Source organism: Chiloscyllium plagiosum, unplaced genomic scaffold (assembly GCF_037043375.1).
Source record: "Chiloscyllium plagiosum isolate Xiang-an unplaced genomic scaffold, Cpla_swu_hap1 HiC_scaffold_7, whole genome shotgun sequence".
Taxonomy (NCBI): domain Eukaryota; kingdom Metazoa; phylum Chordata; class Chondrichthyes; order Orectolobiformes; family Hemiscylliidae; genus Chiloscyllium; species Chiloscyllium plagiosum.
The window spans coordinates 29200293-29224428 of NW_028270145.1; the positions used below are offsets into that span (position 1 = coordinate 29200293).

At 41.5% G+C, this 24136-nt stretch overlaps 1 protein-coding gene and 1 long non-coding RNA gene across 3 annotated transcripts in view; one reads left to right on the forward strand and one right to left on the reverse strand.

Moving 5' to 3' along the window:
* The window catches only part of LOC122551426 (partitioning defective 3 homolog B-like), a 1013066-nt gene that overhangs the window by 101837 nt on the left and 887093 nt on the right, over positions 1 to 24136 (forward strand). For both annotated transcript variants that reach the window (XM_043693310.2, XM_043693308.2), the window contains exon 2: positions 4134 to 4235. In XM_043693310.2, coding sequence (XP_043549245.2) covers positions 4134 to 4235 — 102 coding nt within the window. The remainder of the gene's footprint in view (positions 1 to 4133; positions 4236 to 24136) is intronic.
* The window catches only part of LOC148149583 (uncharacterized), a 73605-nt gene that overhangs the window by 42840 nt on the left and 6629 nt on the right, over positions 1 to 24136 (reverse strand). The window lies entirely within an intron of this gene.

The following is a 24136-nucleotide window of genomic DNA, read 5'->3' on the forward strand; positions in this document are numbered from 1 at the left end:
CACAAAGGGTTTGAAGGGATATGGGCCAGGTGCTGGCAGGTGGGATTAGATTGGGTTGGGGTATCTGGTCGGCATGGACGGGTTGGACTGAAACATCTGTTTCCATGCTGTACATCTCCATGACTCTATGTAGGCTGGTCAGCGCCTCTTGCTGGGTCAGCATTAATTTTCCATCTCTAGTTGCCTTTCAGAAGGTGGTGGTGAGCTGTCTCCTTGAACCACTGAAGTCCAAGTGCTTTGGGATGATCCATAGTGCCATTTGGAACAGAATTCCAGGTTTTTGACCCAGTGACAAGTCAGTCATAGTGAGTGACTTGTGGGGGGACTTGCAGATGGTGGCAGTGTTTCTGTTTAATTGTCCACTGTCATTCATGACTGAATATGGCAGGACAGCAGACCTTTGATCTTATCCATTGGTCAGGAGACCGCTTAGCTCTGCCTATAACTTGCCACTTATGCTGTTGTGCACATAAAGTAGTCTGTTTGGTAGCCTCACCAGGTTGACATCTCATTTTTAGGTATGTGTGGTGCTCCTGTAATCTCCATTGAACCTGTTGAAGTGATCATTGACCTTGTATGACTTAGCTTTGAACTGATTGACTCAACCCATTCCCAACCACGCAGCCTGACAAATTGTGAGATCTGGAATGCAGGATGTTGCCAGTTTTGAAATGCTGTACCTCTTAATATTAACATTTTGAAAACAACTTCTACATCTGCCTGGAGTACTCCCAGCACTTATGGTTTGCAATTACATCCTCACTAATTTTATTTCAGAGACTTGTTTCCAGTCTTAAAGCCGTTAGCGACCCTTTAACAGAAAATATTCATCACCACCATAAGGAATGAAGAAAAGTTCGGATTCTGCTCAGATTACTTTCAGCTGATTATTTTTCCCAAACAATAATCTGCTGTTTTATTCCCCGTTTTATGAAGTTGATTGTGCCTACTGCGATACAGCCTATGAAAGGAAGTTGTGCATTTATCTAGCACCTTTCACCAGTTCAAAATGCTTCACAGCCAATGAAGTACATTTGAAGCATAATTCATTCCTGTTGTAATGCAGGGAATGTGGCAGCAGGTTTGGACTCAGCAATATTCCACAGTGAGATGCTGGATTATCTGCTTTGATGATGTTTGTGGACTAAATATTGGCCAAGGCATGGGGAGAATTCCCCTGCTCTTTTTTTGGTAATAGTGCCTTGAGATCTTTTGAGAGTACACAAGGGAGCATTGATTTATCACACCAGGCTGTAATTGCAAGTACAAATTGAATTCTGTTGGGAACACTTGCTCCAAAATGTGTAATATAGTTTTGTACCAAGTCATGAAGCAAAGGCAGAAAGTGTGTAGGAGTTCCAGTGCTGCTGCTTCATCTCTGCACAGAAAAAATGTTTATGAGCAAAAAAGAGTACAATCATGGGTTCCTACATCAAAAGGTTGCTACAGGACTGAAGATGCTTTTAAACATGATTTCCATTTTTAAAACAGTATGGAAATATAACAGAGTAAAATTATACCCATGTTTAATCTTTAGCATTTGTGCACATTTTGTAGTCTTGCCCTTGGTTCCATTATGGACCATCTAGTCAACCTCTGAAGCCACCCCTCGATCTTTAGAATCTCATTCTGTTCATTCTTGCTTGAGGTCTGAAGACCCTCCATTTTTGTTATCATCTGCAGTTTGGTGGTGTCTCTATATCCTTTATTTTGTAATATGTTAACCAGAACTGTGTGCAGTAGGATTAATGTAACCATCATTTTTATGTAACTTTCTTACTTTGTTAATGTCCTTCCTGTTGAATACATATGAAAATAATTTCTTTCTTTTAGTGGATGGAAAAAGGAATGGGTACATGTGGGGACACACGGACACACACACACACAGCCCTGAACAATGTTGTGAACCGTCATAAAACTGTGTCAATTAGTAGGGACCTTTTAGGTAATTACTGTAATTTCAAAGTATAGAGCTATTAGTAACCAAAATGGAAACGAATCAAGGCTAGACAGTTACTAATTAGTTTGTGTAGGAGTGTGAACTACTGTGTGAATCAATACGTTGCCATGGTGACTTTTTTAAAAAACATTTTCTCCTAACGCTCTGACCGCCTCTGAGCCCTCCCTACTGAGGGGAAAAAGAAACCACAAATTGACTGACTGCTCTGGAGTTGTTTCAGAGGATTTTTTTTCTCTGTTTCTGTTGACTTGCACATTTTATTGATTCCTGTCAGCTTATGATTTCATGTCTTCTAAGCATCATCCACCACTTCCGACATCCATTGTGTCAGCAGTTGCTCACTGCGTGTGTTCTCGAACCCATAAACCTCTAAGTCTCAGGAAAGACATGCTCCAGAGACCTCCATGCAAGAAAAAGTGGTGGCATTGGGGCCATATTTCACTTGAGACTTTTAACCCTATTTGTTGTCTTGAGTGGGAATGAAGTTTCCATTGCACCATTTCCTACACTTCAACGGAGATTAGACTCCCCCCACCCACCAAAGTTCAAAAGTCTGTGCAGCCCTGTCCCAGTGGCATGCTTAGCTGCAGCAGTCAGAGCTCATTCTTTGCACTGAGAACATGCTTTGTCGGCATAATAATAGCTGCTACTTATTTCTGTGCTGCCTTTGATTGTAATAAAACATCCAAATGTACCTCACTGGAGTGAATGTAGGCCAACGTTTGGTGCTGAAAAATATGTTTTATCATTCCTTCTTTTCAAGTGTGTCATTTCAAGCCAGGAAATTTCATTGATATGCCTTAGATCAGGTTAAAAGCCCATAGATCTTAAGATTCATCATTGATTAAAGGTCAGTGATTTAGTTTTAAGCTTCCCTTTAAGTGAGTCTTGAAGTCAATCAGATGGTGGGTGTCAGTTGCAGGGTAGCTTCTCTCTATATTGAAAATAACTGGTCTTTGTCATTTTTTTTTTACATGTCACAGAAAGTTGCTTGTGAGAAATATAACAGGCAGGTCTTGCCACTTGTATGCATCGATCCTCAGTAGTTGTAATGACTTTAGTGTTTCTGTGAGCAATCAGCTAAAAAGATTCATTGCAGCTCAGACTGACATGACAAAAGCGTTCTTCTAATCAACCCATGTCAATAATTTCCTACAAGAAAAAAATGGAATTGTAAATGCAAGAAAAATGATTTATTTTACTTTGTGGGCGGCACGGTGGCACAGTGGTTAGCACTGCTGCCTCACAGCGCCAGAGACCCGGGTTCAATTCCCGCCTCAGGCGACTGACTGTGTGGAGTTTGCACGTTCTCCCTGTGTCTGCGTGGGTTTCCTCCGGGTGCTCCGGTTTCCTCCCACAGTCCAAAGATGTGCGGGGCCAGGTGAATTGGCCATACTAAATTGCCCGTAGTGTTAGGTAAGGGGCAAATGTAGGGGTATGGGTGGGTTTCGCTTCAGTGGGTCGGTGTGGACTTGTTGGGCCGAAGGGCCTGTTTCCACACTGTAATGTAATCTAATGTAATCTAATCTAATGTAGACTGCTTCTGGTGAAATGTGTTGAAAACTTGTGTAGGGTGACCTTGTATGCAGCATTTGTCAAATGTCCAACATTACTGCCACCTAAATTACAAAGTGAATCCTCAGTTTTATTTAGTTTGAGGCTTTCTCTAATAAGGTCTTTCTTTGTTGCTCACCTCTCGATACATTTGAGAAAGTGGCAGTGAGCTGCCACCTTAGACTGCTGCAGCTTTTTTGGGGAGGGGTTGCAAGTGCTTCTGCAAACCTTGAAAGTTTCAAGATTTTGACTTGGCAACAACAAAGCAACAGTGGTAAGTGTCCAAACAATGAAAAATAAACAAAGAACTGCATATTCTTGGAATCAGAAGCAAAAACAGAAATTGCTAGAAAGACTCAGCAGGTCTGGCAGCATCTGTGGAGAGAAAGCAGAGTTAATGTTTTGTGTCTGGTGAGTGCCCCCCGCTCCCATTCTTAAGAAGGAAGGTCACCTGACCGGAAAGAATAATTCTGCTTTCTCTCTACAGGTGCTGCCAGACCTGCTGAGGTTTTTCTAGCAATCTCTGTAATAAATGTACAGATGTCTTGACACCAGTTCCGTCTCTGGTTATAGTCTAAATACACTTCTTTTATTTTTCTCCCCCACCCAAATCATGCAGGATGCTGGATACTCAATAAAAATTCACCATTTGGAGTATATGGATGGAGGAATACTGGACCCAGATGATGTACTGATTGATGTCGTGGAAGATAAGGATAAGGTAATGACTCCTTTTCGGTTGTCTTGATAGTGTTATTGTGAATGTTTTGTGATTATGGCTACAATCCCACATCACAAATAATTTTAGTCTTTTACTGACTCCTGGCTCAAGATGTTACCTTTTGGAATGCATGCCCTTGGGTTCTTTTTCTTGGTTCATGTTCCAGGGAGGCTGACAATCCTCTTGGCATACCCTTGGATTTCAAGAGATTGCTGAATATTCTAGGCACTGCAGTAAATAATCATTTAAAATAAAGGCTCATTTTGCTTGTTACCAACGCAAATTATGGAGCTGAATAAACTGCTTCAGAATTGACAATCCGACTGCAGTGACCCTTGCAAGGATGGGTGTTGAAATGGATGGTAAAAGCGTTAGATGCACTGCAGTACACTGTGGTTGACTAGCTTCTCTAATGAAGGGTTGGTGCATTGTGGTATTTTGTTTATTTTCAGTCCTTATTCTCCTTGCCAAATGCGATAAATTTAATTTGTTGAGTGGGGATAACCTTGATTCCGTAGCCTTGATTTTAGAAATAAATGTGATAAAGATGGCCAGAAAATATTGTCAGAGGTGATTGTCTGACTCAAGTTGTAAGTTTATATGGATAGACTAATGGGATCCTGGATGAGCTTCTGGCCTAAATCCACAGATTGCTATCATCTTGACGAGCTGGCCGAGCCAAAGATTATTTGCTAAGGCGGAAATCGTAGAATCACTACAGTGTCGAAGCAGACCATTTAGCCCATTGAGTCCACGCCAACCATCTGAAGAGCTTCCAACCCAGACCCTATCCCTGGAACACTCCATTTCTCATGGCTAATCTACCTAGCCTGCTTATCCCTAGGTATTATGGGCAATTTAGCACAGTCAATCCATCTAACCTGCATGTCTTTGGGGTGGAAATCCATGTGGACACAAGGAGAATGTGCAAACTCCATACAAACAGTTGGCCGAGGCAGGAATCGAACTCGGATCTCTGACACTGTGAGGCAGCAGTACTGACCGCCTAGCCATTGTGCTGCCCCAGAATGTGGAATGCAGAGAGGAAGCCACGATCAGAACAGCTATGATCTTGGTTTGGATAGTGGAGTGAGCTCAAGGGCACTCTAACTTGTATGTTTGTGTGTATGTTCATACTTTACAAGCACTCGCAAGAGGCAAGAAGAACAAACACCGAGCTGGAGGTAGATTAAGGCTTAGAAAATAAACTTGGTTCTTTCCTGGAGCAGTAGCTGTGGAGGAAAAACTTATAATAAAAGAACTTCCCACTATGTTGGCTAGCTGCTTGAAAATAATGATCGATGGAACAAATGTTTACAACTGGGAGTGAAGATTAAATGAGTAAGTGTAGGCGGAGATGACTGTGTTGTCATTAGGCTTATTTAGAATATGGATGCCCATAAGCTATGTAAAAAAAAAACATTTCACTGAAGCCAAATATATATTTAATCTATGCAATGCACTTAATTCATCACCTCAAATTGGTTTCAGGACAGTCAATTTGACTTAAATAGCCATGCTGGTTATTTAGCTCAAAATGCTGTCTTCAGACAATAACTTAAAGTAGCTTTTATATTGGCTTTGCCATGTTACTTTTTGACAGCTAAGGATAATTCAGCTATTTTGCTTGGGGCTTTCAGCAACCTGCATGAGACCCAAATACCTTGGGACATTTTACGACATTAAAGGTGCTCAATAAATGTTATAAGCAGTAGGACCCAGCAGCATCAGCACATCACTAATGCCAACATGAAAGAACTTCCAAATTGTTGTTCTGTTGTACAAAGGGTGAAAATATGAAAATGTACATGTCCTCCATTACCTTTCCCTGAAATCAGTTACAACAGTAAGTGATCAGATACTACATGAATATTGTGGTTTCCATTGTGATGGTTACCCTGATAGAATTATGCCAGTATGTATCAATGTATGCTTGTATCTTGCTAAAGCTTTTTTTGGGGTGTATCTGAAAACATGTGGTATATTTGAAAAAGAGCAGAGAAACCGCATTCATGTCCTGACTCAGATTTATTGCACGACCAGTGCTACCAGTCACATATCTCATTGTCATGCTGTGCACAATTTGGCTGCTCCATTTTCATTCATTATAATGAAAAGTGCCATTTCGTAGACACTCTATAGGTCTTAAACACGTTGTGATATCTTAACATTGTGAGAGATACTGATAAATGCAAATCTCTCCTTTCTTTCAATGTTTTTTATTTTAAGAGTTCATAATTTACAGTGGTCTCCTGACTCATCATTATGAATGAGCGGGAGTAAAAGAGTTAATGCACTGGAATCCCTCATGAATGACTAGGGCAGCAGATATGTGGGAGCACCACCACCTGCAAGTTCACCTCCAAGCCGCTCACTGTCCTGACTTCGAACATATTGCTGTTCCTTCACTGTTTCTGGATCAAAATCACCAACTTCTTGAGGGGAACATTGGCCAGCCAGTGACGCCCATGTCCCGCAAGTGAATTTAAAGAAATGTGTTATTAGATTTTTTAAAAATTTCATAAAACAGTCACTAAGTAAGATTAGTGATGGACTTTGAGGTACTTTTGTTTTTGAACTTGTGGCAAAAGTGTACTACCTGTTCACAAAATTGGAAATAGAACAAAGGACAAAGAAAATTTACAGCCCAGGAACAGGCCCTTCAGCCATCCAAGCCTGAGCCGATCCAAATGTACTGTCTAAACCTGTTGGTCAATTCCCAAGCATTTGTATTCCTCTGCTCCCCACCTACTCATGCATCTGTCCAGATGCATCTTAAATGAATCTACCGTGCCTGCCTCTACCACCTCTGCTGGCAACGCGTTCCAAATGCCCACCACCCTCTGTGTGGAATACTTGCCGCGTGTACCCCCCTTAAACTTTCCACCTCTCACTTTGAAAGCATGACCTCTCATTATTGAATCCTTCACCCTGGGAAAAAGCTTGTCTCTATATGGTACTAAGGCATATTGCCTATCTGCTTGGGTTTGGACTCCGGTTACCCTGTTAATTACATTGATCAACTTCATTTGTTGGAATTGGAATGGAGTAAAGCTGATTTCCCTTTCTTTTCTCACCAGTGCTATCTCCCTTCATCACACTTATACCATTGTGATCCGTCTGATAAAGTAGGATGGTTTTTTGAGCAAGGTTTTAAGGGAGTGTGGCATACGTGAAATGAAAACATAAATTGATGGCAAAGTTATCCGTGGAAACTAAATCAAAGCTGTAATTAGAATTGGAGCAGACTTCAAATAAAAACAAAACAGCTGAGTGTATTGCAAATTGTTGCAAAGCAATAAATGATTAATTGGTTTTGAGGTTACAAGATTACAGAAACTGAAGTCAATCAAATACAGCAGTGGAAAAGTATGTTGCATAATCAGAATACTAAATAATAAAGAAGAATCAGGTTTACAGTAGTTAAAAGCCATTTGGAAATTTAGCAATATATTATGAAGCAGTTGTGATAATGTGACTGGGATAGTAAGACTACTGGCAATGAAACAAATTCCCAGTGGGAACAGTGGAACATGTCAAGTTGATGATGTTCTTGACTGTTTCTTTCCTCTTGGCTTGAGCCCACACCCTTCATCTTTCTTGATCTGAATGTTTATTGCGAGAAAGTGTAAAATGTACAAGGGCTGATGTTGGGTGAGAGCAAGGTGATTCTTAATCATGTTGTTTCCTTGTAAGTTATTCCAATCATGTAGCATCAATGTCAATTTTACCAGTTTCCTTATCTCTCCTGCCCCAACCTTATCCCTGATCCAACCCTCCAACTTAGGACAGTTCAAGAGGACTGTGCCACCTATCCATCTTCCTTCCCGCCTATCCAGTCCATCCTTCCCTCTGACCTATCACCATCATGCCCCACCTACGTCTACCTATCCCCTTCCTAGCCACCTTTCCCTCACCTGCACGCTCCTATTTATCTCTCAGCGCACACCACCCCACCCCCACCCACCGACCATTCCTTGAAATGTCGACTCTCCTGCTCCTGGGATGCTGCCTGACCTGTGTTTTCCCAACACCACACTCTCAACTCTGATCTCCAGCGTCTGCAGTCCTCACTTTCTCTCACTTATTATTCTCCCCAAACTGTAGCTATTCTGGCTTGTACATCACAAGCTGAGTATGTGAAGGAGCAGGAGCTTGTGCCCTGTTGCTTGTACCCCATAATAAGTCAATACCTTTGACAAAGGGGGAGAAAACTGTGATCTTAAACCGAAGGAAACAAAGACCTGTCTAATCACCGATGTCAATGCAACTCTTGTACCAGGAAGCATTGTTTCACATCAAACTGAACTCTAGCTTAATTGAAAGCGTTCATTGTCTAGGTTCCATGTTAAGTCTTTAGAATCTTTTTGATGTGATGCTGACAGTGTGCTGCATTGCCAGGTTTTCTTTTAAATTAAATGTTAATCTGCAGCCAGGTTCAGGTATGCGCAAAAGATGCATTGCAGCACAGAAACATAGACGTTAGAAGGAGGAGTGGCCTATTCAGTACTTCAAACCTGCCTGCCATTCACCATGATCATGGCTGATCATGCAAGGCAAAAGTGAGGACTGGAGATCAGAATCTAGATTCTAAAGGGAAAGCACAGCAGGTCGAGCAGCATCCAAGGAGTAGGAAAATTGATGCTTCCGGCAAAAGCCCTTCATCAGGGGTGGCAAATCCAATAGTCTCTTCCTGCTTTAACCTCCGATTCTTGGATCCCCTTTAGCCCCCAAGTGGTATATCCAATTAATCTTGTTACAGTGTTTGATCTTGAATGTTTTTGCTGCTCTGTGGATGAAGAAATATCTCTTCCTCTCAATCCTAAATAGTTTATCCCATATCCTTACACTGTGATCCCAAATTCTGGACTTCCCTTTCATCAGGAACGTCCATCCTGCATCTACCCCTGTTTAATCCTGTTAGAATTTTATAGACTTCTGTGAGATTGCCTCTCATTCTTCTCAACTCCCCAAACATAATCCTAATTAATTCACTCCCCCCCCCCCCCCCCCCCCGCCTGCCGTATGTCAGTCCTCCCAGGAATCAGTCTGGCAAACTTTCTATAGTCAGAGCATCCTTCCTTGGATAAGTAGACCAAAATAGCACATAATATTACAGGTATGGTCTCCCTAAGGACCTGGGAGTAATTGCAAGAAGACATTCCTGCTCCTGTACTTCGCTCCTGTACTTCGCTCCTGTCACCCTGAAAGCCAACATACCATTATTTCTTCTTGACAGTGCTGCACCTGCATCTTTACCTTCAGTGATTGGCGTGCAGGGACAGCCAGGTCTTATTGCACATTTCCCTCTCTCAATGTTTTAGCTATTCAGATAATCAGCCCCAATCAGATAACTCATACTCAATGAAATCCATCTGGCTGACATTGTTCTAATCACTAACATATCCATTTCAATACACTAACCCCAGACCCATGTGCTTTAATTTTTGAAATTAATCTTTTATGTGGGACTTTGTCAAAAGTCTTCTGAAAGTCCAAATAAACCACACCCACTGGCTTCCCCTTCATGACAGTGAGTTACATCCATGAAGACTTCCAGCAGATTTTTCAAGCATGACTTCCCTTTCATACATGCACGCTGACTCAGTTTTCCATATATTCAGCTATTAAGTCTTTTATAATGAACTTCAGCATGTTCCCCACCATTTTTGTCAAGCTGACTGGGCTATAATTCCCTTTTTTCTTTCTGCCTCCTTTTTTCAGTAGGGGAGTTACATTAGCTACCCTACAATTTGGAGGAACTGTTCCAGAGTCTTCTGTATCTTGAGAATATGACCACCCAGTGCATCCAGTATTTCTGGGGCCACTTCCTGAAGTACTCTGGGATGTAGATTATTAGATCTTGGGATTTATCCCACTTAATCCTATTAATTTCCCCAACACCATCGCCCTAGTAATGTTGATTTTCTTCAGTTTCTCCCTCACTAAACCATGTGTTCCCCAACATTTCAGGTATGTTATTTTGTCCTCCTTTTGTGAGGTCAGAACCAAAGTATATATTTAGTCGGTCAGCCTTTTCTTAGCTCCCCAGTGTAAAGTCTGCTGTTACTGACAGTGTTGAACCTGCACTTGTCTTCACCAATCCTTTTCTCTTCACATACCATACTTTTAAGAGGAGCGGGGAATTCGCTTGACCAATATTTATCTGAAATTGGATGGAGTCTGCTTATTCTGCGCACTGTTGGACCACTGAGTCCTTGATTTATGCCAAATGACGTCCGCAGTGCGCGGATAGGTATTTTTGTTTAAACTCTATTTCTGTGAAACCTTTAAACTACCCTCAGAATGTGATGAGGTATATCTAAATACAAGACCGTCCTTTGCCTTTTGAATTCTTCCAGAACCTGAAGACCAAGTTAAAAGTTTGCATTCCTTACGTTGAGCAAAGTACAAGTAACCAACAAAACAAAAATAACTCTGAGTCAAAAATCACAAGCTTTTTCAGAGTGTAAACAGATGTGTCTTTTGGACTGCAGGGAACTAAAGCTTTTTCGCATTATGAACAGTTTTGATAAGCTGGATGTACAAAGATGCTTCCACCTGGGAAACATCTAAGGTTGTGGGCAAAGAAATTAAGATGATTAGCAATAAGCGCAATAGGTAACTCAGGAGCAACTTCATTATTTGGAAAGTGGTTCTATTGTGAAACTCACTACCACACTGAAGTTGAGACAAATCTGCCTTTTTAGGTAAAAATGAATAGAAGAATATACTGATGGAATAAGATGAAGTAAAGTGAGATGAAGCTTGTGATCAGCATAAACTTTCCCAGAGACAAGTTGGATGGTGCAGCTTGTTTCTTTTTAGAATCCCTCCAGCGTGGGTAACAAGCCCTTCGGCTCAACAAGTCCACATCGACCCTGTGAAGAGTCTTCCGCCCAAACCCGTTACTCTATATTTACCCCTGACTAATGTACGTAACCTACACATTCCTGAACACTATGGGTAATTTAGCATGGCCAATTCACCTAACCTGAACTTCTTTGGATTGTGGGAGGAAAGTGGAGCACCTGGAGGAAACCGATCAGACACTGGGAGAATGTGCAAACTCCACGCAGACAGTCGCCCGAAGCTGGAATCAAACCCGTGTCCTTGGCACTGTGTGGCAGCAGTGGTAACCACTGAGCCTCCGTTTCTGTTCTGTAAATGCATTATATGATTAATGTACAGGAACCGTGAGATATAGGAATTCCTAGAAAGCTCAAATTTCGAACCAGGATTGAAATTGAGCCTCATGATATTAATCTGTTTCATACAAAGGTGAGAAATGAAGCATCAACCTCTACTTGTTCCTTGGATTTGAAATGCTTACCAAAACGTTTTTGCCATGTTAACTATTGACAACTAACTGCAATTAATTATTATTTTTGTTTCAATTAATGTGCTGTAGTACAACTTGTGTAACATTAATTGTGTGTACTAGGACTCCCAACTATTTGTTTGGTCGCAAACATTTTAACTGAGAAGCAATGTTTTCACGAACTTGGTGGGAGTGTTCCATGGTGTTGACTGTAACGACAAAACAATTTGTGTTATACCTTTGCATCATTAAAACATCTGAATCGAAATTGAACGTTGGGGTATGAGGCATCAGGTTAGGGAAAGGATTGTCAAATAAAGTTTCAGGAGTAGCTTCAGTACAAAAAGAAAGGCTGATAGGTTTAGAGAGGGATTTCTGGAGTTTGTGGCATTGACTGGGTGGAAAGTATAGTTGTCATTAGTGGAGCGACGGAAGTCAGGGGAATGCAAGATTGGCACTGACTGGACGTGTGGAGAAGTGGTGGTGTAGTGGTAATGATTCTGAGGATGTGGGTTTGAATCCCACCATGGCTGATGGTGAAACTTGAATCCCACTTTACAAAATTGTAATTAAATGCTTGCTTAATGATATCCATATAACTATTACCAATTGCATAAAAACTAATTTGGTTCACTAATTTCATCTTAGGGAAGGAAATCTGCCGTCTTCACTTAGCCTGGTCTACATGTGACTCTGGATGCATAACAACTCTTAATTGTCGTCAGAAATGGCCCAGCATTCCACTCAGTTCAAGGGCAATTACAGCTGGCAATAAATGTTGGCCTTGCCACTTATGCCCAGATCCCATAAGCAAATTAAAATAAGTCTGTATATTTGTGCACATAAATTCCTTGTGTACAGCTATCAATCCCACCAGAACAAATAAATAATGAAAAGGGCATTAAATTGTATCATTTTTGAAAGCATTTGTGATTATTGAAGGTGAGCCATATTTATGATGAAGAGTTGGTGCCAGTTGGGTGTAGTGAGGGTCCTTTCCACTCATTTCCATCAATATCCCTTAACATGAATTTCAAGAGAGCATCCCTGACTGCATCACTGTGATATTCTCATCACTCTCACCATCTGTCCTTGTTGCCTTTCTAATGCTTCTGCCTATTGATGCTGAATTATGAGCAGTTCTGTGTTGTGGACTCCTGCCCACTAGCAATTAAGCAATTAAGTTTTAACACTGACTAGATTCATTTACTATAGGATTTTTCCAGCTGCTGGGAGAGATTGGATGAAAATTTCGCATTCTGCGCAGCCATAATCAATTTGGACTGTGTTCGGATCACTACACAACTATCTGCTGTGCAATTTATTTTTTTAAGAAGTAAGGGGAAGTTCATGGTGCATTGTGTTTGGGCATTGACCTATTTCGAGTCACTTTGTGGGTCAGAAGAAAAGCAATTGGCAATAAAAGGTCATGTTAATAGGAAATCATGAGGGTAGATGAACAGTTGCAAAGAAGGAAGGAGAAAGTAAATCATTCTTACAATGTACGTTCTATTATCAGTGCAGCAGATAATATGATAGGAACTGCAGTAGTAAGAAAGACAATAGCAGGAACATTATGGCAGTGGAATGGACAACTTACCATTTATGACTTCAAATTTTAAATAAAACTTTATATTTAAAAAAATGACAAAAGGTTAGATGTTAAGTTTTGGGTAGAATTGTTGCTGGCTTTCACTTTGTGGAGTTACACTGTGGATTCTTTGTGACCGTAAATTAAGTGGAGAGTTAACTGAATTGCTTCCTCTTTTGCTTGGATTCTTGTTTTGTCATGATTTCAGGACATCAGAGTCATAGGAATGCATAACACAAAAAGATGCCATTTGACCTGTCAGGCTTGTGCAGCCATTTTTGGAAGGGCTGCCTATTCAGTCCTCTTGCCCTACTCTTTCCTTATAACCCTGTCATACTCTCCGTTTTTAAGATCATTAAGACTTGCAAATAATTGTGTTGCTTCCACTCCCCTTTCAGGTGTCGCATTCCAGATCACAACAACTTTCACAATAAAAGTAAATTTCTTCTTATGGAGTTAGAGAGATGTACAGCACGGAAACAGACCCTTCGGTCCAACCCGTCCATGCCGACCAGCTATCCCAACCCAATCTAGTCCCACCTGCCAGCACCTGGCCCATATCCCTCCAAACCCTTCCTCTTCATATACCCATCCAAATGCCTTTTAAATGTTGCAATTGTATCAGCCTCCTCCATTTACCCTGGCGGCTCATTCCATACACGTACCACCCTCTCTGTGAAAAAGTTGCCCCTTAGGTCTCTCATATCTTTCCCCTCTCACCCTAAACCTATGCCCTCTAGTTCTGGACTCCCCGGCCCCAGGGAAAAGACTTTGCCTATTTATCCTATCCATGCCCCTCATAATTTTGTAAACCTCTATAAGGTGACCCCTCAGCCTCCGATGCTCCAGGGAAAACAGCCCCAGCCTGTTCAGCCCCTCCCTATAGCTCAAATCCTCCAACCTGCACTCCAAAGTCTCTTTGTTCAGCAACACTCTCTGGGACCTTACCATTAAGTGTGTAAGTCCTGCTAAGATTTGCTTTCCCAAAATGCAGCACCTTGCATTTATCTGAATTAAACTCCATCTGCCACTTCTCAGCCCATTTGCTCATCTGGTCCAGATCCTGTTGTAATCTGAGGTAACCCTCTTCGCTGTCCACTACACCTCCAATTTTGGTGTCATCTGCAAACGTCTCGATAACGAGAATCCAGAGAAAATATATTCCTGTTAGGGTGAAAGGAAAGGCTGGTAGATACAGGGAATGCTGGATGACTAAAGAACTTGAGGGCTTGGTTAAGAAAAAGAAGGAAGAATATGTAAGATTTAGACAGGATAGATTGAATGAATCCTTAGAGTATAAAGGAAGTAGGAGTATATTTAAGAGGGAAATAAGGAGGGCAAAAAGGGGACATGAGCTAGCTTTGGCAAATAGAATTAAGGAGAATCCAAAGAGTTTTTACAAATACATTAAGGACAAAAGGGTATCGAGGGAGAGAATAGGGCTCCTCAAGGATCAGCAAGGTGGCCTTTGTGTGGAGCTGCAGAAAATGGGGGAGATACTAAATGAGTATCTTGCATCAGTATTTACTGTTGAAAAGGATATGGAAGATATAGACTGTAGGGAAATAGATGGTGACATCTTGCAAAATGTCCATATTACAGAGGAGGAAGTGCTGGATGTCTTGAAACGCATAAAAGTGGATAGATCCCCAGGACCTGATCAGGTGTACCCTAGGACTCTGTGGGAAGCTAGAGAAGTGATTGCTGGGCCTCTTGCTGAGATATTTGTATCATCGATAATCACAGGTGAGGTGGAGGGAATCCCCCACCCCTTCTGTGTAAAAGTGCTTCCTAATGCATTCCTGAAAGGTTTGGCTTTACTCCTAGGCCATGTCCTGGAGTCCTAGATACACCAAAAGCTCAAAATAATTTCTTTCTCTCTAATCTATAAGGTCTCCTTAAATTCTTTAATCAAATCATCTGTTAATCTTTTAAATTCCCAGGAATGTAAGGTAAAGTCACTGGAGTCTTGCCCAGACCGTAGGGCTGCTCTCTCTTTAGAGAGAGAGATGACTGGTGGTGTTTTATGCAATGGGTCACCACACTTCAGGTGTGGGAGTCCTCAGCTGGTGCAGGTATTGAACCTAGACTGTCAGCATCACATTGTGTTGTAAACCAGCTGTCCAGCCAACTGAGCCAACAATCCTGATTTGGGTGGACTCTGCCAGAAATTAACTCTCAGAACCCAGATATCATTCGGGTCAATCTATTCCTGTTGGCCTTAACAGTTACGCTCAAAAACAAATCTGTATGTTTGTGTCTGTAGTTATCAATCCCACCAGAACAAATAAATAGTGAAAGAGCATTGAAACGTATCATTCTTTTAAAAGCATTTTTCATCATTGAAAGTGAACCATGTTTATGAAGAAGAGTTGATGCCAGTTGGTTGTAGTGAGGTTTCTTTCCACTCATCCCCATCAATATCCCTTAACCTGAATTTCAAGCCAGCAACCCTGACTGCATCAGTCCAAGGCCATCACATCTTTTTTTAAAAAGTATACTGTCCAGAATTGCTCACAGTATTGATATGATTTGATTTATTTATCTTCACTTCTGTATCTTGTTACAAAATACAGTGAAAAGTGTTGTATAGTCTTGCCATTCTCTGGTGCCATCTTAAAACACAGAAAAATAAACCAAAACGTAGAATGCAAAGGCAGAAAAATGAAGAAATAAAGGAAACTGTCCAGCTTTCCAGTCCTTCTAGTTAAGTACTCAATCATGGGTCATGGCTGTGGTCGCCGGGCATGAGTTATCTTCGCCACATTGCCGCCACTGGAACAAACGTCACCACCTTTTGGCACCATTCTTGCCTCTACCAACATAACTGGTGCCATCTTGGTTACGTACTTGATTACAAAACCAGAATTAAACAAGCAGCATGAATAAAGGAAAGAAAGCCAAAAGGAATGAGAAATAGCCAGATATTAAAGTCTTATTTGAGTCCTATCTCCATGTCGTACTCTGGTGTGGTCTGACCAGGGCTTTGGTGCAGTTGCAAAATTAAACCTACCCCATTGTAGGCTGGTCCTCCAGCTGTAAAGACCATTGCACAGTTGGCTTTTCTGATTATTCTTTCATTCATGAAGTTTTAGTGATTCATGTACCGGATGCCCAAGATTATTTTTAGCTTTTCACCATTGCATAGAATCCCTACAGTGTGGAAGCAGGCTATGTGGCCCATCGACTCTCACTGACCCTACAAAGAGTATCTCGCCAGGACCCACCCCCCTACCCTATGCCTGTAACCCATTGTTCCCATGGCTAATCTGCCTAGCCTGCACATCCCTGAGATATTTTAGAAAGTACTTTGTTCTGTCCTTTTTAGATCTAAAGTGTATGATCTGAAGCCTTTCTGTACTGAAATCCATTTGCTACAGTCTTTTCTCCCCCCATTCACTCCGTCTAAAATATTAATAAATACGGTGAATAGATGAGACACCAACAGAGATCCTTGGGGCATGCCACTGTTACATCCTGCCAGTTGATTATTACTTGTATATTATTCCTATCCCTCTCCGGTCTGTTGTGTAAGATAGTTGTTCTAAAAGAGCTAATAATTTTTTCTAGTGATCTGACAGATATGCATATATCAACACATGAGATGTCTTTAGTTTTTAAAGTCAAACTCGCCAATTAAAACAAATCCTTTTGTTGTCCCAGAGAACAATTTTTGTTTCGTTTTCCAATGCCCTCATGAGGCTCAGCATGTGAACTCAGCACACTCTGCTGCCCTCCCTAGGCTTTTAAATGTACTGTAACTCCATACAGCTGAACGTGTGGTACATTTTTACAATCAATTGCCTAGTTCACTGTTACTGTAAAGAGGCAGGGTACCACATGGAATTCTTTAATACAAGGTTCTTCCATGGTGTTCTCTGCATCTCGCTCACAATTTATCAACACCTGATCTTTGGATTAAAAGTTAATAGCTGCATCCTGAGGAAAGCCTGTGTTTCTCATGGAGCAGAATGCAAACTGTTAGCCTCTCGCTCGTTCATCCAGCACTTGCATTTTAGGTTTTCAGATTCAATCCTGTACAGTCCTGAGTGCGCACCTCATTACCGGACACGATGTTAAACCAAGGATCCGTCTACACTCTTAGGTGGGCATGAAAAATCCCATGGCTGCACCTTGAGGTGATTCCCTGATGTTGCCAACCATCATATGCCCCTCTAGCAATACCTGCACTTTGAATCATTGTGTTGCTATAAATGTGGAGTGGTATTTGTTTAATTTTTGTATTTTTGAGATTTTAAACATAAGATGTAAACTCTATTTTAGATTTCCCCCCCCCCCACACCATTTCCCTCCTTTACTTGATTTGACGTGAAATTCACCCACTCTAATTCTACACTTCCTCTCCGTCCTTGTGCTGTTAATTTCGCAATCATTATATTTGATTGGTTAAGTAGACAAACAGTTGATTGCCCTGTTCATGCAGTCCCAGATGCCTGGTTTCCCTCAGTGCAACAATGTTAGTTTGTACTTGCAATGTCTAGCCACACAAAAAGAATTTGAAAGGTAAAGCAGACCATGATGTCTGTCACAGGTGGACACTGAGGGTAACTTATCAGAGCAAGTTATGGCCCGGTATAAATCCTTGGTCTTGACCAATGCAAGCACTAGAGGTACAAAACCACTGCTTAGATTGGGTAGGGGAAAATATTATTCTTTAAGACAAGGTAGCAGAGTAGTTTAATGCAAACAAACTGCTTCACTGCTCATAAATAAGCTGTACTTCTGTTATCGCTGCAAATCCTTTGTTTTTTTTCAACCTTCAAAGCCTCCCACCTGTACCAAAATTCTGGGAATGCACTAAATAAAATTACTGAAATTCTGTTGGAGTAGAAGATAGCATTTTAACATTGTGGAAATCGTTGATGTAATGTCTGTGTGAACTGAAATATTTTTAAGAAAAACACTTCAAAGATGCTTGAACAAATATTCCCATGTCATATTAAAACCTTCTGTCAGATTGCAGCTGGTTGTTGAAAGGCTTAAAGCAAGTTATTCTGACTGTAATTGTGTGTAGGTTACCAGAGGCTGCCTGATTAACCCTGTATTCTATGGGTGGTTGACATCACTGTCCATTTCCTTTTCTCAATAAGGAAATAATTTAATTCTTTTCACTTGGTCCTGGACTGGTTAACAATGATTCAGCCAACAAGTTTGGTTTGTGTGTTTTCTTTTAATTTGAAGAAAATAATTTCTTTTTTTTCCTATCGTTTAAGTCCAATTGTGTCATGTATATAAAACTATGTATAATATATATAGTACAGGACCTTGGTTAGGCCACATTTGGAGTACTGAGTGCAGTTCTGGTCGCCTCACTTTAGGAAAGATTTGGAAGCTTTGGAGAGGGTGCAGAGAAGATTTACCAGGATGTTGCCTGGAATGGAGAATTGGTCGTATGACGATAGGTTGAGAGTGGATTAGATTAGATTACTTACAGTGTGGAAACAGGCCCTTCGGCCCAACAAGTCCACACCGACCCGCCGAAGCGCACCCACCCATACCCATTCCCCTACATTTACCCCTGCATTGAACACTATGGGCAATTTAGCATGGCCAATTCACCTAACCTGCACATTTTTGGACTGTGGGAGGAAACCGGAGCACCCGGAGGAAACCCACGCAGACACGGGGAGAATGTGCAAACTCCACACAGACGAGGCGGGAACTGAACCCGGGTCTCTGGCGCTGTGAGGCAGCAGTGCTAACCACTGTGCCACCGTGCCTCCCAAAATTAAAAGTGCTAGGCCTTTTCTCATTGGAACGGCGAAGGATGAGAGGTGACTTGATAGAGGTTTATAAGATGATCAGAGGAATAGATAGAGTAGACAGTCAGAAACTTTTTCCCCGGGTACAACAGAGTGTTACAAGGGGACATAAATTTAAGGTGAAGGGTGGAAGGTATAGGGGGGATGTCAGGGGTAGGTTCTTTACCCAGAGAGTGGTGGGGGCATGGAATGCGCTGCCTGTGGGAGTGGCAGAGTCAGAATCATTGGCGACCTTTAAGCGGCAATTGGATAGGTACATGGATGGGTGCTTAAGCTAGGACAAATGTTCGGCACAACATCGTGGGCTGTATTCTTCTGTGCTGTATTGTTCTATGTTCTATATCCTTTTTCTGCAGAAGCCCACCATTTCTCATGTTGAATAACAATTTCATGGATGTCCTGTGATATAATATGTTTCTTTTTGTGCAAAAATTAGATATATTAGGCCTTTACATTGATTATGTTTAAATTATTTAATATGAAATCTCTGGCTGGTGTAAGGTGCCAGATCGAGGCTCAGGTCAGAGGTGTAGTTGCATCTTGTAGCTTTGAGTCATCTTACATATGCGGAAGTGGCAAAGTTAATTGGCTTAAAGGCCATTAGTTGAATGGAATGCTTGTGGCTCTCAGGCACAAGTTTACATTTAGTTAAGAACAGAGAGACTATATTAGATGCATGTCTACACATTCTGCAATTACTGTTGAACGGGTGAGGGCAAGGTGTTGGGTCTACTAGTAGGGAGAGCTGTGGAATTCTGAATGAGAATCTCTTCCCTGTATCAACCAATAAAAATGGGCAGGTAACCTGCTCGTCTATCTATGCTAACCACTAAGAAATCTAGAGTTAGATATCTTTTGTTTACCGTTTTATCCCCTTTTGTATTTTCCCCTCTCCTTACTCTGTGATTAATTCTGATCTCTGCTTGACATGTTCATTTAAGCATTTTGTAATGCTTCCTCCTCTGACACCGTCTGAAACTGAGCTGAACCCTGCTGGAAATCCAAAAATCCTTCTGTCACTCTCTATCCCTTAGTTTGTGTGTATCTGTGTGTTTCTCTTCTCTCTCTCCCCGCCCCCCACCACCACCAACCCGATCACTGAGAGGCTCCTGTGTCACACATTGGATTAGAATCTGACGCTGTGTTTGAAAGCAGGACATGGCACTTGGGATGGGGGCGACTGTTCATGTGGATGTTTAGAACCAGGAATCATTGCTGTGGGTCCCAGCTCTCTCTCGTGATGTTTTCTTTCACTCCCTGTCTCCCATCAGGGACTGACCCTGCTCCTGGGTTTTGCTTCAGCCTGGGGGTCCTGGCTCCAACCACGTGGCAAAACATTTAACCATGTGGCTGAGGTCAGGAGTGGAAACCCATATCCTACTGCTGTGATTAAAACACACCAGCACACTATTCTCTCTGTAGATGTAGCTCTCCAGAACAGCCAGTCAGACCATACTGGTCAATTGTCTATTATAGCATTTCTTTTTGAAGCATATTTGTAAAAAAAAAAACCCAGTATCAGTTAGATTGATCAAAAAAAATCTTTGGTCGGTGCTGAACATGCCTTTTCTAAGTCAAATCATTAGACAAGCATTAATCAAATAGCCCAGGTGGTAATGTCGTCTTTGCTGTATTGCATAAGTCCACTTTAATTCAGATTTTGTTTTGTTCCAGGGATCTCAAAATTTCCTGTCTCATTTCTGCCTTTCAGTGGTGTCAGCCCCTATGAAACATGATGTAAATGCTCACATTGAGTGATGTCTCGCATGCTGCCAGAGTAACGATGCTTTTCCATGGATTTAGCTACCTTTATTTTTTAAAATTAATGCAAGAGTTGATGGTGAAATTGCCTGGGTAAGGGGAAAGAGCAGGAGAGCGGGACTAATTTGGTAGTTTTTTAAAATAGTTATCTCAAACACAATGGTCCAAATGGCCTCTTGCTGTACTGTCGGATTCAATGAACAGCGTGATCCTCTGTGGTTCACTTACCAAGTCACATGGGCAAGAGGATAAGGCATCATTTGATAACCACTCATTTAGAAATTTAATTTTTTTTCAATTCTGTTTGATTTATTGCTGTCATTGCCCAGATGTAACTGCGTAACAAGACATGGGATAAATGCCGTCTTTATTACCTTGTACTAAGTTCATCATTGTAACAGTAGGGTGGAAAGAGAGCCGCTGAACAGAGATAATGTATGAGAGGTTGGTATATTTTCTCTCTCTCTCTCTCTCTCTCTCTCTCTCTCTCTCTCTCTCTCTCTCTCTCTCTCCTCCCCCCCCTCTCTCTGTTCTCTGTTGCCAGGGTTGGAGGATTTGAGCTATAGGCTGAGGCTGTTTTTTCTGGAGTGTCAGAGGCTGCAGAGCACCTTTATAGAGGTTTATAAAATCATGAGGGAAATGGATAGGATAAATAAAGTCTTTTCACTGGTTTTGGGGGAGTCCAGAACTAGAGGCCATAGTTTTAGGGTGAGAGGGGAAATGTATAAAAGGGACTTAAGGGTCACTTTTCACACAGAGAATTGTGCATGTGTGGAATGAGCTGCCAGAGGAAGTAGTGGAGGCTGGTACAGTTGCAGCATGTAAAAGGCATCTGGATGGGTCTATGAATAGGAAGGATTTGGAGGGATATAGGCCGGGTGCTGGCAAATGGGACTAGATCAATTCAAGATATCTGGTTGGCATGGACGAGTTGGACCAACGAGTCTGTTTCCATGCTATACATCTCTGTAGTCTCGGGCCCTCTTTCCTTGATTAGTTGCCTCTTGCCACCTTGCTCCCTTCTTTGTCCTTTGACCCCTTATCTCTCACTTCCACTCCAACTCTTGCCCTTTGCTCCTTGACCACACCCTCTCTTGCACCCCTGTCTTCCCTTCACACCCTTCTCCCAGCAGGGATGCCATGCTTGTGTGCTTGCTACCCCACCCCTGCCCCCTCCACTCTGATGTTCTCTTCTCGCAAATGTTTGGTATGTATCGGCTGTTGCTACTAAACGATGCTGCCTATGAAATTCGAACTTGACAAACAATTGAGTTAAGAAGCAATAACATTGAATTGCTTGGGCATTATGGATTAGATGGTTGGGTTACACTGTACACATTTGATACTGATTGTAACTTGGGTGTCCCTGAAGAATGCATCACAATGGGAGGGTGTAGTGTTTATGTATGGCTGATCTTGGATACCAGCCACAAATCAAGCCTTAATTCTCGCTTTTAACATGGGCATTATTCAGCTTAAGGACTCCCTAAAGTTTTAAGAAGTGGTGACTAAAAATATCATTATTTGAAGCTCAATAATTATATTTGTTACAAAACACTTTTAATCGTTTAAATGAACATGTTGGCGACACAGTTGTTCAGTTGTATCCAATGTGTTTGGAATGTGACTGAATTGCTGTGCAAGAAACCATGTCTGATATCAGTTGTACTACAGAGCGTTGCTGCAATTTTGGCATAGAAGACAATTCTCCACATTCTCCCATCCCTTTTCCTGTTGCTATCGGAACAACTTTTAATTTTATGTCTTGGCTATTTAGATGGAGCAGTGATGCCCATGTTACCTGGCAGCAATTGTTTTTTCACACCCCACGCTGGAAAGGTGTTGTCTGGTGGGCAATTTGGTCTCAGTGCCAGGCAAGTGATGTCTCCAAATTAGATTCAGCTCTCTGGAATGTTTTAAACTTCGGTGTCTGAATCTAAACCAGCATGGTGTGAATCAGGTCTGTCTTGAATGTTCTTTGAAGATTCACAGCAGGCGCATCCAAGGTTAGTTTTGTGAAAGTAGTCAGCACCTTTTAGTAGCTCTGAAACTTGGGAAGGGCTTGTTCAGTGCCGGGGTGGGGTGGGTGGGGGGGGGGGGCATCAATTTCAAAAGCATTTGAATCTGATTTTAAGGCAAGTTAGTTCTCAACCAACAAGCACAATTTCTGGGTGGTTGCTTTCGTTTTGCTTCCTGTTTGTAAGAGCTTACAATGGACAGATACTGGGTTGTCAGACCTTCTGTCCCTGAGTTCTTAAAAGCATTTGCAAATGTAGAATAGGAGAGGTTCGGTTCATGGCAAATCCAGTTGGTTACTGTAATGCCCACATCTGTGGTTTGCCACAGATGAGTGAACTTCTAGGTTGTACTATTGGATAAAGTCTGCTTGGATGGAAGCAAAAGTAGGAAGGAATGCAAGGTCACCACGGAGAATCAGCACATTCTCTCATACAACTGTAAATTGATCTGGTTATTAATTTCATTGTTGTTCCAAGGGATCCTTTCATGCAAAGTGCAGTGATCGCATTGTGTAACAGCAGGGAATACATTTCAATATTTCTATGTAAGGAACGTGAAATGGTACTGAAATAAAAATTATTCACATCGTCCTTTGACATAATATACTATCCCAAGGAATTTAGCAAGAATGCTGTCAAATAAAATTTTACATCAAGCTAGTTAAGGAGATATTGGGATAGGTGCTCAAGTATTTGGTCAAAGAGGAAGCTTTTAAGGCAAGAGAGGTAGGCATGTTGGGAAGGGAATTACAGTGGTTAGGGCATTGGTGTTTGGGATAAGTAACAGTTTACCTTTGCAGTTTGCATGAGTGGGAACTGTGTTGCATGGAGTTAAGTAGACTTGAAGGGAGAAAGTAATGCCACTTATTAGCATTAATTAATTTGCTTGTTTATTCTCAAAGGTGCATAAAATTTGGTGTCCTGCAGTCTGTGTGTACTGCTCTGTGCTTATTCTGCAATGCAAGAGATGTAACAGTTCCTATTCAAACATGATTAATTTTTGTTTGAAAAAGTAAGTTCAGCGGGTATCCGAAAGTGAATCGGCATTCATTCAAATCCTTGGTGATGTTTTGACACCAGTAACGTTGGGAAGAATTTATCCCAACAGCACAGCCAGCCACATAAGGTGGGATTTTGTTTTATGATTAGTCAAAGTTGGTTGTAAATGGTTTGATTCCTGAATAGGTGGCGTTATGATGAAACTGTAGGCATGGAAGAAATGCTGACATAAATCAAGTGTTTACTCATGTTCGGCTCTTGAGGCTGTGCTGCTTCGGATGGGTTTCATTTTATACTCCTGAGCCAGCAAAGGCTGCATTTGATCGATTTAGTGAGTTGATATGATAATTATAGCAAGAATTGTGAAGGCAAATTGTTGTGGTTAAAATTGGAGTTGGCGTAGGGCTTTCACATTGTTACTTGATAAT